An 18,543-nucleotide genomic window follows, 5' to 3' on the forward strand; every position below is an offset into this window, starting at 1 on the left:
CATGGTTTTTCGGACGCCTCCGAACAGGCATACGCTGCGGTGGTGTACGCGAGAACAGTCCATGATCAAGGCAACGTTTCGGTGGTACTCATTGCGGCTTAATCTCGGGTGGCGCCAATCAAGCAAGTGTCACTACCTCGTCTAGAGTTGAACGGAGCGCTGCTACTCACGGAGTTGATGCGTCGGATTACTGAAGCCTTACCACACCAGCAGATCGAACACTGGGCATGGACAGATTCGAGCATCGTTCTGCAATGGCTGTCTTCGCATCCCCGAAGGTGGAAGACATTTGTAGGAAACCGGACACCTGAAATTTTGGATTACCTGCCACGAAGCTGCTGGAATCACGTTTCTAGCAAGGATAACCCTGCAGACGTTGCATCGCGTGGACTATCACCAGATGAATTTGACAACAATCAGCTATGGTTTCAAGGAGCACCGTGGCTGAAAGAAGATGAATCCGGTTGGAAGCGAAGCCCAGCACCACAGGTTGTCGACGAGGATTCGTTGGAGGTCAAACCGATCAAATCGTTGTGTACACTGACGACGAAAATAATCAACTATGAGGTTGAGAAGCAGCTAATCGTTAATTGTTCCAGCTTTTCACTTTTGGTTCGTTCCTTGGCATGCGTGTACCGTGTGATCTACAACTTCAAATCCGTCGTACTCAAGCAAGGCACCAGCGAGCGACACATTGGAGAGTTGACTTTGGACGAGCTATATCAAGCTAAGATACATCTGTTGCAAGCTGTGCAGCACGAGGTATACGGCCAAGAGTTAGATTTGCTGCGGAAGGGTAAGTGTCTCCAACCTAAGTGATAAAGTGTTCATTTTAGCAGATTCGTAGATGACATTCCAATCGATTGGCTGGTTTAGAATTAATATCCATCCGCTATTGACAGAGTTATAAGTGGTCAAAACCTGACCACTTTTCGTAACGCGATCGATTTTGGTTTTTTTTTTTTAAATTACACCCCCAATATGTTGCCGAAAGACGTAATCCTACGTCAAAAATGCCCCCCCTTAGGTCACTTCAGATATTTTTTTTAGCTCCGCCAATGCTTGTGTAGCAGTTTCCGATTATGAGATTACATGGAAGTTATGTGATTTATTTTATGAGTGTGTAAAATGCAGCGAATAACTGATATGCATAATGGAGCCAATAAATCACACTGCAATCTGGATGTGCAACCGCTATGGTGTTACCATATACCGTACGGTACGTTGTATGGTAAAACCATAGTTGTTGTATAATCAGATTGCAGTGTGTTTTGGCCCCATAACACTTAACCAGAAGAAGGCGTCATGAAACGTCCTTTCCGGTTAACAATTTCAAACACGTTACCGAATCCTCCTTCCATTGAGCGTAACAAAGTCAACAAAGAAGGAAACCAAATAAATACAAAAACAAAAACGAAAGTTCAAGGGCAAATGCGCAGTCCTAAAAGTCTTGAAACAATAATATAGTATAACCAAACCCCGTGTCGTACCATTCACACTTGTTCACTTCCGTCGTTGTCGTTGTCGTCGTCGTCATTTCAGTCGTGGTCGAAGCTTTGTGTTCGCTAGATTTGCCACCCCTCTTTGCAACCTCACCCAACTCGAGGCACGTTTTTACTACCAAACTGTATGAATCATCGCACGTATGGGGTGATTTTGTTTTTGTTTTAACCGAGTGAGTGATAAACGAGCCTTTTTCCCTTAAGCTGGTCCTGTCTGAGAACCGCATCTCGGACATCTGTATGGGTGTTAATCGGCCGATTTAATTAACTTGCGCAAAGTAAATAACGGAAACAGAGAGCTCTTGACCACGAATGAGGGTCATGGTTGCTTTTGCGAGGCTAATTAACGGTCAGGGGAAATTTCTTCGTCGCCGGTAAATGGACAGCTTTAGAACGCGTAATAAGTAAGATAAGATGTGTCACAGCGACTGCGACGCGTGCGATGTTTGAAGGAATTAAATACACAGGCATCGTATACTTCCCTTAAAGATAAAGTCGATGATTCTATTTGCACTCGGTTATCTTGGGAGGAAATAATTCGATTGATAGCATTTTTGGAGAATCGAAAGAATGCCATAAGTAGGTCATACCGCTGCAAGCAAAACAAACGGTTGAAATAGGGGAAAGTGGTTTACTGATTTAGTGTCTCACAGTTTATCCGCTGTCCCCTTACTCATTGATGCGCAGTAAGTATCTTCGATATAATATTTAACACGTAGGAGGTACAATTCTGATGTTTGACGTAGAAACTGTTCGTCTGTCTTATTTGCTACGCTTATCTCTCGTCGTGAAACCGGCAACCGGTAGCGCATTGCACTCGCAACAAATTAAAAAAAAGCAACACGAACTACGGATTGCCATCACATGCATATTGCTTTCTACGTATTGCACAAACATCGCAAGAGATGTTTTTTTTATAAACAACATCCATGCGTCAAATACTTGTGTTTCAACCGCCAGATTTTCGACCGCTTGTTTGCATTTTGCATTTATTTAGGCTTAAACTCAGCAGCTCTTTATCCTGATAAGATTGGTGAATTCCGTCGCTGAAATCGGATGCGAAATTTTCAAAACGTTATTGAGAACAAACGGCTGGTCAAGTTTACACACTTCACTTGCGCACAAACACAATTTATGACTTATGGCTTTATGTTAGATAAAGTATGTGTACATCATCGTACGTTTTCTTATCATGTCGCTCGAGGGGAGCGCAGGCAATGATCATAACAATAACAATAGATGTGCCGCATGTCATACGTACGTCCGGTCCGGGAGAGTCGACCGATCGGAACGATCTTGGATTATCGCACGATGGGTCAATAATTTCAATAATTACGCACTCAGTCGAGCAGTTTTGAATTTACTATACAGTCATACCTCGATATAACGTAACGTAATTTTTAATTTTTAATTTTTAATTTCGAACCAATTCAAACATTTTGAAATAAGTAAATAAATGTGTTCACGAATTCCTATTTTATCCACCTTGAAGGTGCTCGCTTTTTTTTTGTTTATTTGGTTCTACATAAACAGACCGGGTTTAGTCCTAATGATGGATTAAGCAATACTAGGAAATACAATATAGTCAAGAAGTAACAAGCTGCAAAGGCCGTGAAGTCCAACTTAATTCCTAATTCTTTCTTCACGGAATCTCTGACGCAGCGTCTCGCGTGCCAAGTGAAAATCAAATAAGGAAGCAACACGATTGAAAACCCTTTGTAACCCATTGATAGCACCATACGAACTATAGTTTGTACGACGAAAAGGTATCCTCAGCATTGCGTTGTTACGAAGTGCTCGTGGTTGAACGTTAACATCGATTTGTTGTAGAATAGAAGGACAATCGATTCTGCCCTGTAAAATGTCTGCCACAAACAGGACTCTTGTCGTATCTCTTCGACTCCACAAAGGATCCAGGTGAATAAACTGGCACCGACTTTCGTAGCTTGGAAGGCGATGAGGATCCCTCCAAGGCAATTGTCGAAGGGCAAAACAAGATGAATCGTCGTTGAATAGACTCTACTCTTTGTACACTGTTTTGGTAATTGGGATTCCATACAGGGCAGCAGTATTCTAACATCGACCGGACGAGGGAGCAGTAAAGCGACTTCAAACAGTAGATGTCCGCGAAACTTATAGCTATCCTGAAAATGAAGCCGAGCGTTCTGGATGCCTTGTCGATCACGTACGAGATATGCTGGCTGTATGTGAGTTGACAATCTAATGTCGTTTTCGTTTTTGCGGTGTAGCTACACCGGTGCTACACTGCCGTACACCGAAATATTTTAGGGTGTAGATATAGGATGCTCCTTTGTTTACAAACAAATGATGTTGAGCTGTCAAAGGCTCGCGCTTATTCCTGCTTACACTACACCAGTGCTATACCGCAAAAACGAAAACGACATAAGATGACTCCCAGATCCTTAATGTGACTCACACGTCAACGCCTTCTAGGATATAGCTGAATGTAATTGGATGTTTCTTCCGTGAGAACGTGATTACTGAACAAATGTTGTTGGATTAACAACCATGCGGTTCAGTTGGCACCTATTAGCAAAAGCGTTGAGTTGGAGTTGGAGAAGGTGGCAGTCAGCGATGGCTCGGATTTGGAGATACATTTTCATGTCGTCTGCGAACGACAGTCGTGGACCGTCGAGGACGAAATTGACGTCGTTGAAATACACAAGAAATATCAACGGGCCGAGGTGGCTACCTTGCGGAATACCCGAAGTGGCAGGGAACGAAGGACTAATGGTTCCATAACAACCAACTCGAACAGTTTAGATATGGCACGCAACGATGTTTCGATGTTTCTTTTGCATCCCTTCTAATGCACTGGAAACATTTCAGCTGATTTCCAGGAGGAAGGAAACACCCCACTGGAGAGGGACATTTCGAACAGAAGGCAGAGAGGAGCCACCAGGCTATCGATGTGTTGCTTGAGAAAGACGGAAGGAACTCCGTCAGGTCCAGGCTTAAATGAAGACTTCAGTTGCGAAGCCGCCCTAGTTATCATAGCGAGGTCGATGTTGATAGCTGCCAAAGATTGACCAGACATTGGAACATTACTGGCTGCTAGAGAAAAGTGCTCGTCAGCGAGGGGGGCGACACATCTAAATCTCAATTCTAGATGCTCAAAAAATCTCACACTAGCGAATAACTCTTCGAAAAATCTTCTTTCATTTCTCGCATCTACTTGCATCGCGCATCATCTTTTTGCAGAAAATCTTCGAAATCGTGATTGATTTTCTTTCTATCTACTCAGCGTACGCGCAGCTAGCCACAGCAGAACATAATATTTCCTGCATCGTAGATAGAGTCGTCCCCCTCGCTCGTCATGTAGGTTCTCATCCGAGAATACATTCGCAAACTTGGTTGAGAAGAGACGGAAAATGTCCTGCCTGAGGGGATGAAGCTTCTTCGCCGTTCAGTACCATAGTCGATGGAAGGCCAAACTCATTACGTTGCTGATTCACATAATTCAAAAAGTTTTCGGGTGAGATCGAAGCTTCCGTTGAACATCTCGTTGATAACGCCGATAATATTGGCGACTGGTTCGTTGATACGCATGATTGATCCTCGCATAATGGTCCTTGAGTTGTAGGGTGTGGTACTTGGTGTGTTTTCTTAGCGCGGCTCTTTTGGAAGACTTTAACATACGGAGTTCACTTGTTTGCCAAGGATGATGATTACCTTGTTTAGGAACTTTTTTCGGAACGTGTCGCTCAATGACGTAAGCCAAAATATGCGAGCGCGTTTGGGCAGCTGCATTGACATCGGCACGAGTATCCTGTGGCCAGTCCAAATTCGAAAGAAGTTCCCCAATACTGTCGTTGTCAGCATTTCGAAATCGTAGGAGACTTCCCGGCTTCGTTCTTCGTGTACTATAACTTCTTCGTCGCTGCGTTAGCGTTAGCGTTAGCGTTGTTATGATATACTTCGTAGATTGGATACTAGCGACACTCACGTCTCTTCTGAAATTCTCAGTTAGACTACTTTCAGGAATAATGCTGAGGAGTAAACATTGGTTCCAATCTAAACAAGAGTAACAGAAGCATGACTGTCGCTATTCCCGGCCACGCCCATCTTTACCATAACTAGGGATAAGGAAGGAAATGTTGATGTAGTACTTACTTAACGAGAGGCCACCGACTTAGCGACACCCTCATAAGTGCTACGGAGTTGGAGGGTTGGGTAGGGTATTCGGTTAGGATTCACCTCAAGTTGGCGATGCAACCAAAAGTATGTATTGTTTATTTGTTGTTTATTTAATCTCTCGATAGCCGGCTATCGAAAGAACATATTAATTTTGTTTAGTGATAATGAATTTTAAGAGTCATGACGGAGAGCTTGGGATTAAACCCATAATTTTCTGCTCAGTAAGCAAAAACGATCCCTCCAGGGTCATCGAGCATCTCAGAACCATAACGCTTCGCGACAATACAGGACTACGTTTTCGCTTGATATGCAAATAGTTTCCAAGGTTAATGTTTAATATCAAATATACACATGATGGTGGCGATTTATTGTGCTGTTGAAGTGCTTGGGGTTAAATCTATGATTTTCTGCTCAGTAAGCAAAATCGATCCCTCCAGGGTCATCGAGCATCTCATAATCCACAGCGCTTCGCGTCAAAGTACGAATATATGGATGAACTATCTATTATTGAATAACTATTATTTACGATAATTACATGAATAAATAAAATATAAACTACAAACAAAACGTGACTGTTAAAATCTCAAAAAGATATTCTCACAAATATATTTCACGCCACCAGGAATCTCAAAACCAGTAGACGTTATAATGATACTCTGCACATGTTAGACACAAGAAAAGGCCAAAAACAAGCGTCCGAAACACAAAACCCGTCAAATCCACTTGCAGTCACAATCAACGATTCTACGAATCGCGAGCGCTCACGAATCATAAAACCGCTGACTGCGACACTCTGAAAGCGAAATTGACAGGCTCTATGCATCAAACACCCGCCCTCCAATCTCCACCCGCATCCAACAGCACAAATCTCCATTACAACATCTAACGAATTCAAAGCTCCGAAAATCACTCATCTATAGCAAGTGAGTGGAAGCAACCCTGCATGCAACCATTCTTAATGATACACTTGTTCTGCCTATCTTTCTATTAGGCCTGTGGACATGCGTTAGCTTCGAAACTTCTAACCAAACTGGGTAAATTTTCAGATCACAAAAAAAAACTTTAAAAAAAAACTTTCAAAGGTAATTACAAGTAAGATAAATATTGATTATTTTACGCGAAAACGAGCAAGTAATATTAAATCTCTTGTATCATATGCTAATGCAAATTGACTGTAACAAAAATAATATGCTTAAATAAAATAAAATATTAATAAAATTAAATGCAAAATTTACTAGAAGATCATTATTTTATTGGTGATAAGTTTCTAATAAGCCCTCCCAGTTCCTCTGTATACAGAACAAATCTGACACTATAATCAGAATTGCTCAGTCTGCATGAAGCAGCCGATTTCATCAAGGAAGTTCTATTAACAACTAAGAATTAATCGTTTGAGGCATACTGAAGCATTAAGAAGGTGATATGTGTCACTATAGGAAATCATCAACGTTGCAATGATCAGTGAACGGGCACCATATGGTACATTTTCTCACCATGAACCTATCATTTCCAGCCTATCTGAACTATTTAATAAATGGAAGCCATAACATGGGTTACGCTCCCCCTAAGCGGGCCCTCCGCATCCTGTCTCTGTCTTTATCTCAAATACCAAATGCCAATGGTATGAATGTATCTTATATCTGAAAAATCCAAACCTGTTCTAATCCACCTGAAATGACTAACGAATGGAAGACTTTGACTACCCAGCCATGCAATAGTCTCATTCCGTGCCTAATGGCAACTTGATGATTCTATTGCGCTCATCTTTTGGCACCACCCAGGGGAGACTTGGTCCTGTACCCAATGCTTAACTTATCTCCATTCCACTCAGCTACTCGCAATTTCTTGTGATATAGTGGGCGGAATATTATTATATGAGACAATTCAATGCAGACGTCTTTCCAAATTTGGCAGATCGACAGGTAATCGGTGAGTTACCACGATAGTTGCTATTCAACAACTCGCAACGTCCCATCGTCAACGCCTGCTATGAGAATTTCCCATTGCAGACGCCAACGAAATGATGTCATCGAGCTATCGATCAACTACCCTGGTTATCGCCTGGTACCTTATAGCACGATGCTAGGAGGCGAACCGGAAGAATCGATGAGCTACCTCCCCCTGTACTATAACTTCTTCGTCGCTGTTCCCTTAAGGTATCGAATGATTCGCTTAACAGGCGGTCTGCCAGGATTCGAAGCGAACTGACGTACTACATTTACGGCAAACGCAATATCGGGTCGAGTGGTCTGTGCCACGAACGATAAACATCCTACCGCTTCCTTGTATGGCACCTTTCTCATCTACATCTTCTCTTCTTCAGTCTAAGGTGCCATCGACTTTTCCAGTCTAAAGCCCGAATCCGCTGGAGTAGCTACCGGTTTCGCATCTGCCTTTCGTCGCGTCGAACGATTTCCTCAATGTACGCCTGCTGATCCAACGAAAGCTTGCCACCGCGTCGGTCTCGCATGATTCGAATGCCTAGGCAATGTGTGGCCACACCCAAGTCCTTCATCTTGAACCTCTGCATTAAGAACTCTTTCAGCTTCTTCTGGCATTCGTTCGTGAAATTAAGCAGGTCGTCTACATATATCGTCACGAAAAGCATCTTATCTCCGTCCAGCATCCAGTATAGGCAGATGTCTACCCGCGATCGTTGTAGATCGAATTCTCGCAGTACTTCATCTAGCTTTGCATTCCAGACCCGGCTCGATTGCATAGACTTCTTCGTAGTCAACTCCAGGCCTCTGTGAACAGTCCTTAACGACAATCCGCGCCTTATATTGCTCCAGGCTTCCATTAAGTCCTCGCTTGATTGTAAAAACCCACATGTTCCAGATGGCTTTGCGTCCCTTAGGTAGATTCGTCATCGTTCACGTCTAGTTTTCACTCAATGATGCCATCCCTCCCTTCATTGCCTCGATCCAGCACTTACGATCTGGTCGCCGCATGACCTCGTCGTAGCTCTGTGGAACGTCCTTCCACGTCTTCTTCTTCGTCATTATTGGTTGTGTTTTCATCAGGGCGTTCAATGGGTACTATGAACTCTTCCGTGAATAACTCTATGAATTCAACTGCTAGAGCATCTTTAACACATCCTGTGCTGAAATATTTTGCATCTAATCTCGAACTTGTTGCTCTCCGGACAATACAAGCGGTATCCTTTCGTGTCCTCGCAATAGCCTACGAATATACCCTTTGCTGCTTTCGGATCGAATTTCTTACGCTTGACCTTCGGAATATGGATCATCGCGCTTGTACCGAAAACTCTCAGCTGCCGCAAATCAGGTCTCTTTCCGGTCCAGATTTCTTCAGGCGTCTTGTCTCCATTTGATCTCGTTGGTGATCGGTTGATATCGTCTCTGCCCAGAATTCTTTCTGCATTTCTGCATCGTTCAGCAGACATCGTGCCTTTTCAACAAGTGTCCTATTCATTCTTTCCGCTGTGCCATTCTGCTCTGGAGTGCACGGGCAGGTCTTCTGTTGGTGGATGCCATCCTTCTCCAGCACTTTCCGAAATTCTTCGTAAACATACTCTCGTCCGTCATATCTGTCCTGAGTATTTTGAGTTTTTTTTTACCTGTCTGACGTTCTGCCTTTGCTCGGAACAATTTGAACGCATCCAGTGCTTCGCTTTTGGCCTTCAAGAAGTAAACGGCCACTCTCTTGCTAGCATCATCTAAAAATGTGACAAAATATCTACTGCCACCCAAGGAAGGAATCTCTACTGGTCCGCAGAGATCATAATGTACCAGCTCCAACAGTTCTGGTGCCCTGGAATCACTATTCAAAAGCGGTTTTCGAGGTTGTTTTCCTCCCAGACCAAGGGGTAAGTCACTCAGCACATTGTGCCGACATTAGATTCGGCACAGCTTAGGCACATCCCTCCGCATACCTTCGGCACAAGCTCGTATGCATTGGATTGTTGTAAAGAAAATGGGAGCACTGCTGAACAACTGTCATTGAAGTTGTTCACAACATTGCGTGCTGATTGGCTGTATATTCAGGAACATCCTCTAATTGAATATACCAGAAGAACTCAGACCAGCAGTTCACTTATAGATCTAAATACGAAATGTAAGTTCTAGAGTGGGTTCAAGAGAAAGAGGCAGTTAATCAGACCCCATTAATACGCTTAATTTAAATAATGCTGCAACTCACACAAAACAAATTACATCATCCTTTATAATCGGTCTCCAACAATGTTCTCCACAGGTTCCATTTTTTTCTGGCTGCTGATAGACTGTTGCTTTTCACATCACGAAAGGCTAGCTTTCTAGTCTGCCTTTGAGGGCAATATAAAACCCTAAAACAGAGGACTTTTATCATCCTATGAGCACAAAACACCAAAATTTCACACACCCGCCTCTTCCCACGTCATCCTCAATCCGATTTATCTTTGCGATTTCAAACCAAAACATTCAAGATGTCAGAAATACCGGGTTGCCGGGAGGGATATTTTACAAACAATCGCAGCTTGCTCTACGACCGGCACAATCGGCACATCTGTGGCACATTAACAAAAAAGATGACCTAAGATTGGTGTCGGAGTGACCTTGTCCCAGACATACTTGGCAATCCTTCACCGTTTCACCTTGAAAATCTTTACCATTGGACACTTTGAAGTGAAGTCAAGGATTTACATAGTTGAAGATGCTAATTTCGAATAACTGACTGAAGTGGTAATTTTTATACGATAGATGAGGAGGAGATGAAAGTATAGAATTGATAGTACCGTTTAGATTACGGCAGTGTGAAAATTGCATATAGAAGAGTAGATAGCGAGCTAGGACAACTTTTAAGGAAGGTACAAATCGGTTTTATCATCTCTCTTTACCAAACTCCCCCTTTGGAGAGGGATGGTGAGGGGTGTTCAGAGAAATAACCGATTTTTAATGATCTTCTTCTTTTTCTTCTTTGCAATTCAAGCTTATTGCTTATCACATATTAGCTTATTGCGTGCTCTCAAGTTAGTGTTGATGCACTTCCACAGTTATTAATTGAAAGCTTTCGATGCCTGTACCATTTACATAAGTATAATTATGTGGCAAGCACAATCATACTCTATGCCCAGGGGAGTTAAGAAATGTTCTAACCCGAAAAATTCCTAGACCGGACCGGGAATCGAACCTAGTCACCTCCAGCTTGGTCTTGCTTTGTAGCCTTTATCAACTGAGCCAAGGGAGACCCCGATAAGAGTTCGCTGGATTTAAAAAAAAATAGTTCTATCAAGGTCTAACCCGATACCGGAGGTATCGTTCAACAATACAAACTAGATTCCCACATATCCATAATCCTTCACGATGGTATTTACCCTTTTTACATTTTCCTCTCTTCCGTTTCAGCTTCAACCCCACTGACGGCAAGTTTCCTGGATCAAGAGGTGGAAGATTTCCTCCCGGAAATCAACGAAGCCAGCGCATCGCTGCTGCAGCAGGTCGGCGAAGAAGCGGACATCAGCGCGGTCTACAAGACGGACAGTACCATCAGCGAGCGCGGTGGAGGCGGCAAAGACGACGAGGACGATGACGACGATACCTACTCGGATCTGCTGATTCCCCAGAACAGTATTAAGGAATTGGAAGAGGAAGACGAAGAGCAATCCAATGCGTCCAGCAGCGACGAATTGTTGCTCGGCAGTAGTGGACCAGCCGCCCACTCGGCCGCCGATGCTTCCACCGGGGAGATTAAGTTTAAGAGCGGCCACTTCAATGCCAACACTTCCTCCGATTCGGACGATAGCATTTCCCGGGGGTTGAGCTTTGACGATGTACCCGACAGGGGTAGTAGCAGTAGGAAGAGAGGGCATCACCAGCAACAGTATCAACAACTAGAACAGCGGCCTATGCTGCAACAGCAGCAGCAGCAGCAGCAGCAGCAAGATCAGCTAGCCAGTTTAGCCGGGAATCTACTGACGAGTGGGGTGCTGAGCTATCTTACCTCTGCCATGGCTGCCAGCGCTTCCGCCGCAATGAGTCAGTCGCATCCGGCTCCGAGCAACAGTGCCCACGCCAGTAGGCACAACCGCATGACAGTGTCCTCCTCGGGTGACCGACGGACGTACGGAGCAGCGGTGGCCGAGGGTGATTCGACCGACGAGGACGGCGACAGCGACTTTGAAATGCTGAACCCGGACGAGCTGAACAATGTTTAAAAGGACGCGGATCTGCCGGACAACTTTTCTGGAGCATCAGCAGGTATTTTCTATGTGGAACTTTTTTCAGTAACTGTTCGTGCAACGGTGAGTCCATTTGGAGGGAGTGATATTGGTGTGGATTTGAGGCGATTTTTCGAATTTTTCTGATCATTGATTTGTTAGAAGATACCACTTTGTAACTTTTTTCCTTTGATTTTCAACATTCATTTTTGAAAAGCTTCTCTTGACGTTTCGAAAGCAAAATTATGAAGCGATCATTATTATTTCTACGTTATTGACTTTTATTTGGATATTTCTCATCAATATTTTTTCTGAGTTAATTACAAAACATACAATTATTTTGTTATAAATTAAAAGAATCTATCTTATCTAAAACCATCTTGAATTTCGCCAATATGACTACCCAAACAATAAATCAATTAGAGACCCACTGTCCCGGAAAGGATCACTCCTCTTGTCTTGTAAATAGTTGTACATGTCTCCCCCCTAAAACTGCTTATTCCATTGCCTTCCCCCGATTTTATCCCCAAACTCTATTAATCGAAAACTAAGACACAAACGACGGAATTAGTCTACAAAAGTGGCAATCCCATTTTTTTCGCAAACCGCGAAGCGCGAACAAAATTACTAACTCGGAGCATTTTTTAGTTAGTTGTCTTCATGCAACCGGTAGTACGGTTACCAACATAAATCCCGAATAGACATCCCACCCACCCCACCTCTGGTAGAGCAGAGAGCATCCATGCGAAATAAAAGCACACACCTTAGATACACACAGAACAAACAAACAGTAACGAGAGCTAGTCCAAAGAGTTTTAGATTTTAACGGATTCAACCACCCGGAAACGATGATTTATTCAACAAAACTGCAAGCAATGCTTTGAATGCTCTAAAATTAGAAACTTGTTAGAGGCGGAAAATGTTGGACAAACATTTTCCCGAAAAGAGAAAAAAAACAAAAACCAAAATCTAACCCATCCCGCGCGTTTGACGAAGGTGCGAACCCGTTTTTCAATCGCGTACCTACCCCCCTTTGAATGACGTGTGTTACGTCCCAGGAAAAACAGACGAAGACAAAAAAAGAAGTTTGGGCCAATCGGAATGCTGTTCGGCTGTGGGGTTTCCTCCGGCCGGAACCGCACGCCGATCTGAATGATGAAGAAGAGAAAAATGTGATTGAGAACGAAACAACTTAAAAAAATATTTATTAATACTACTATGTGTGATATGATTTACTATACTCTACATGCATATGATTATACTATACCCGTAACGACTATTGTGACGTAAATGAATATAAATTGCTATTCATGATGAATCAGGAGGTATCGTATGGACGTGGCCCGGCCGAGGTCATGCGCCTTATTGGATGGAACTAAAAGAAATTCCCTTGACGCTAGTTTGCAACATTTAAACCAATTCTTCTGCACGGCCAATGAGTTCAGTTAACTTATAAATCGCAAAAAGTTCAGGAACTCAGCGCTGAGTAAATTTTCCTGAGTTTTTTTTTCCAGAACAAATACTAAATATGAGAAAAGTCAAGATCGAATTCATTCGTCTATTGGTACTATATTTTAGTATAATTTTCGTCAATTTTCCTCATTTTCCGGCAGATTTTTGAGGTTTTCCACAGGAACACATGATGCGAAATTACTCATCGCTGAGTTCTTGCACTTTTTGCGATTTATGAGTAAAAATTTCCCGGAAGATCATTTGTCAGAATGGTGCAACTCTTGAATTTGTTTTGTTTTTCGAAACCTAAGAACTCAATTGACGACGACGATTTTGGGCGGCCGGAGCCGGAAAGCGACAGCGGTGGACGCTTTGTGCTAGCTACGACTGTCGGATCTTCGGAATCGAAAGGAATATATTGAGCGTTAGTTGGGCGATTTCCGGAAGTTTTTGAGGACGGTAAAAGATGCGGACAATGAACGATCTCTGAAGGATGTGGATTATGAAGGGCATTTCCCGACGGCTCGACAGCTTCGAATTCGTTCAGCAACGGATCGTGCACCATATTGGATCCAGTCTTATGGCAAGCCACTGAAAGTAGATTTACTGCTGGAGATTCCGGACCAGTTTTTCCGGAAGGAAGATTACCTCAACTTAATTACCTTAACTCACATGAAGAAGGCACATTTCCTGTGCCGTCTGGCGGGCGGAAGCATTGGACGAACAGTCAAAGTATTCTTTAGCCAGTGGGATGCGCTTCATTCCGCTAAAAGGATGACAAATTAGCATATCGCGTTGTGTTTGTGGTGCACGCTGCTGCAATGCATTTGTAACATAATTAATTTAACAGTGTTAATTTTTAATATAATCAGATTTTATTTCAGCAATTATTAACAGTAGCATATGGTAGCATAATGAAAACGACCATTTTAACTATGTGTATCTATTATCACTCGTCGGCACCTTCCTCTTCTTCGTCGAAGTCTCCTTACTCGTCAATCGTCGTCTCCTGGTACTGCTGGAGCACATTACTACTTTCTAGTTGGCGCTGCAGCGCTGACATGATCTGCGTTACTGCTCAGCTGACGGCGTTAAAGGTGCCCTCCTCTCGACACATTTCTTCGAAAACATTCTCCGTGCTAAGGGCGAGCATATCCTCTCGCACAGCATCAAATCTAAGACATTCGAAGACCACGTGCTCTGGTGATTCTTCCACATTCCCACACTCCGGACACAAGGGTGACGTTGTGTGTCCGAACCGATGCAGGTACTTCCTGAAGCAGCCATGACCAGAGAGGACCTGCGTCAAGTGGAAGTTGACTTCTCCATGCTTCCTGTTCACCCAGGTCGAAATAATCGGTATTAGCCTGTGTGTCCATTTACCGTTCTCTGCTGCATCCCACTCCTGCTGCCACTTAGCCATCGACACCGTTCTCACAATTTTTCGTACTCCTCTGGTTTCTCTCGTCATATAGCACTCGTAGTCCTCCGCCAGGGTGATGCCGATAGGGATCATTCCGACGATAACGCATAATGCTTCCGACGAGATGGTTCTGTACGCACTCACGACTTTCATGGCCATGAGCCAGAATGTACTGCTCCGTTTCCTTTGGTTCTGCTTCGTTTCCAGCGCTGCAACCCAGACTGGACCTCCATACCTCAGTATCGACTACGACACACTGGCCAGAAGACGCCTCTTGCTACTGCTGGGACCAGCGTTTTTCGGCATTATTCTAGCTATCGCGTTGATGGCCTTTGAAGCCTTCTCACAGGCATATTCGACGTGGCTGTTGAAGTTTAGCCGGTCATCGATCATCACTCCCAGGTATTTCAACACACGCTTAGAGGCTATGGCTCCCCGACGGTGATTTCTGCCCGCTGTACCGCTTAACAGTTACTGACCAATAACAACAACAATTCCGTTTTGTGGTGGGCTATCTTCGGTCCTTGCATCCGGTTACCAATCATGTCGATCGCCTCGGCCACCAGCATTTCCACTTCTTCTAGCGTCTCACCGGTTACCGTCAAGACGACATCGTCCGCAAAGTCAACGATCTCAACTCCTTTGGGCAACTTGAGCGTCAGCACGCCATTGTACATTCCGTTCCAGAGCGTTGGACCAAGGATGGAGCCTTGTGGAACTCCCGCTGTGATCTTAATCGATCTCTGTCCCGTGTCTGTCTCGTAGACCAGAACCCGGTTCTGGAAATAACTCCTCAGGATCCTGCACAGGTAATCAGGTACCCTCATTCTATGCAGCGCTTCGGCGATGGCCTCCCAGCTGGCGCTGTTGAACGCATTCTTGACGTCGATCGTTATCACGGCGCAATATCGATCTCCTCTCCGCTTCTGTTTGAACGCCTTCTCGGCTCTCTCGATCACTGTCCGAATTGCATCCACCGTCGATCTCCCCTTCCGGAATCCGAACTGCCTCTCCGACAATCCGTGCTCACTCTCCGTGCATTTCGTCAGCCTGTTTAGGATGATCCTCTCCAAGAGTTCGGCAACAGCACAAGATTTTGTACCTTCCACCTATCAGGGAACTGACCCTCGTCTAGACATTTCTGCAGCACCATCCTGAACATCTCCGGGAACGTCTGGATCGCCGCCTTCAACGCCACGTTGGGAATTCCATCCGGGCCGGGAGCTTTATTCGCTTTCAACCCTTTCACTGCTGCTATGAGTTCCTCGTTGGAGACTTGTTCAACGTTGGCTTCATCTACCTCGCCATATGGTGTAGGTGGCCAGTTCGTTGGATCATGCTGTGGAAAAGTCCCTCCACGATGACTTTCAGCTTCTCTGGGCACATTTCAGCGGGCATCGTTGGACCTCTGATCTTCGCCATCACGACTCGTTATGCGTCGCCCCAGGGGTTGGCATCAGCGTCTCGACACAGCTCTTTAAAACAGTTTGCTCTGCTTTATCTCTCGTTTAAGTGCGGCCCTGGCCGCTCGAAACACTCCTCTTCGTTCCTCTCTGTCTGCTTCTGTTCTTGCTCTCTGAACACGTCTTCTGGCTCTAAGACAACTAGCGTGGAAGGTGTTAAGTGCCTCATTGCACCAGTAAACTGGACGCCGTCTGTTATTTGGCTCCAGTTTCCTCGACATGGTCGTGTTACATGCTTTCACTAACGTTTCTGTCAGCTCGTCCGCGTTCAGAACCCCGGGGGTCCTGTCGACACGGATTGCCTCAACGAAAAGATCCTAGTCGAAAGCCTTTGTCTTCCACTTCCGGTTACAAGTTCTCGTCCTCCTTACTGCCACAGAATTCCGTTGGCCGATGCCATATCGGATTGCCACCAGCGACGGACTGCAGAAAGTAACGTCGATAATGGATTCCCGGCCATCTCTGCGAAAAGTGCTGCTGATGCCTTCGTTGGCCAGCATAACTTTCAGTTTTGCCAGAGCTTCCAGTAGATTGTGCCCTCTTGCATTGGAACACCTGCTTCCCCACTCCACTGCCCAAGCATTGAAGTCTCCAGCTCTTCGGTAAGTCCATCCAGCATCGCATGGAACTTCTCTATCGTCGATCTAGGGGGTGCGTAACAACTACATATGAAGATTCCGTTAATTTTGGCGATCACAAAACCTTCGTACCAGCTCGCAACCACTTCTTGAATAGGGTATCTGCCCATAACTTGTATAGCCGTCATCCCAGCTCGATACGGTTCCGCAATAACTGCAACGTCGCACTTTGTTTCTGTTGTTGACTGCCACAACAGTTGCTGTGCAGTTTCGCAATGATTGAGGTTTATTTGGATTACCTCCATTACTGTTGGCCTGCGATCGCCTTTTTGTATGGCATTTGAAGCCTCCCGTCGTATGATCGTTACTGTCCTCTTTTTTGCAGAGCATACATCTCGGTTGCTTCGTGCAGTCTCTTGCAATATGGCCTTTCTCTCCGCATTTCCTGCACAGATCAGATCTGTCAGGGCCATTGCAGTTCCTCGCCTGGTGACCGAATCCCATGCACGAGGAGTGGCTTTCAGCGAGCACACTGACTAGCCAACCTTGACCTTGACCTCGCTGCAACTTTCGAAAGCCGTATCACCGCCGTTTGCATGCCACCGTACGCCTTTCTCATCCGGATTGACATCGGGACATCTCCCAGATCGCAGTGCACTCTCAACGCACTCCTTAGCTCCTCTTCTGTAGTGATCTCGTCCAGGTCCCTGCACTCGACCACTGTCTCCTGGGATAAAGCTCTTACGCTCGCCCCTTCGCCAACAGACTTTTCGACGAGCTCCTTGAAGGCTGACCTCTTGATCGCAGGATGCTTCTTCAGCTCAGTGCGCCTGGTTTTCACCACGTTCTCTCCTAGTTGCTTCAACTCCGGATCCTCTTGAACCTTCCGGAGGAGTGCTGCATACGACGTTTTGTCTTTTGCTTCGACGATCAGAGCATCGCCCTTACTTCGCTCTTGACGAGTCCTGGGTATCTCCTTCTTCTGTTCTTTTTCACTGCTTTTTCCTTCCGTTTTTTTCCACTTCTCCTTCGGCTTCTCGACGGTACGCCATCCTTCCTTCTTGTTGTCGTGCTTGTTGTTCTTGACTTTTTTCAACTCCTCTTCCTCTCGTGGCGTTTCCCTTTTCCTCTTCTCCGAGCGTGGATTTCGAGGTCCCTTCGGCACCTCCTGTGTTTCAGCTGCTGCTTTCACCTTGGCCTCGATCAGTGCTTTTTCGGCAGTCACAGATCTCGTCCTCAGCTCATCCTGTTCATGTTCGGCAGCAATCATGGCGGATTTGATGCCCGTCACTGTAGAGTTGTGAATAGTGAGGAATCATGAGAGAGTGAGAGGATATGTCTAAGAGAGGTTATGAAGAAACGAGGAGGCCGACAACAAGTCAGTCGATGCTATAGTCGATGAACTATAGCTACGATCGGTTGCAAATATAGAACCCTTAGTAAAGTGAGTGTGAGTTTTTAATATTCCGTTTGTGAAGCGTCTTCAAAGAGTCCCCACAGAATCCTACAAGTGGCGCAGTCGGTAGAATCGAATTGGTAAGTTTTTTTTTCTCCTCTATAAATGTCGGTTGAAATTAATAAAATGACCCGAAATGTGAAGAAATAAGTGTTTTCTAGACAGCATTGATGGTGGACATTTTTTCTTCGGTCGGATAAATATTCAAAGCCATTTGTTTAATTTGTCATTGGTGTGGTAGTATATATAGATGACGTTGTCGTGGCCGGAAGAACCCAAGAGGAACATGACATCAGTTTAAACAAAGTCCTAACCGTCTTGAGAAACAACAATGCTAAGCTGAATCTTGAAAAG

At 44.7% G+C, this 18,543-nt stretch overlaps 1 protein-coding gene across 1 annotated transcript in view; it reads left to right on the forward strand.

Moving 5' to 3' along the window:
* Positions 1–13,135, forward strand: part of LOC135707496 (ras guanine nucleotide exchange factor V) — an 82,051-nt gene extending 68,916 nt beyond the window's left edge. Inside the window, exon 4 of the mRNA XM_065229341.1 lies at positions 11,006–13,135. Within this exon, the coding sequence (XP_065085413.1) occupies positions 11,006–11,814 (809 nt within the window). The 3' untranslated portion in view covers positions 11,815–13,135. The remainder of the gene's footprint in view (positions 1–11,005) is intronic.
* The last annotated feature ends 5,408 nt before the right edge of the window (positions 13,136–18,543 follow it).

Source organism: Ochlerotatus camptorhynchus, unplaced genomic scaffold, assembly GCF_037179485.1.
Source record: "Ochlerotatus camptorhynchus isolate MF236.1 unplaced genomic scaffold, CSIRO-AGI_Acam_v1.1 ptg000313l, whole genome shotgun sequence".
Lineage (NCBI taxonomy): Eukaryota > Metazoa > Arthropoda > Insecta > Diptera > Culicidae > Ochlerotatus > Ochlerotatus camptorhynchus.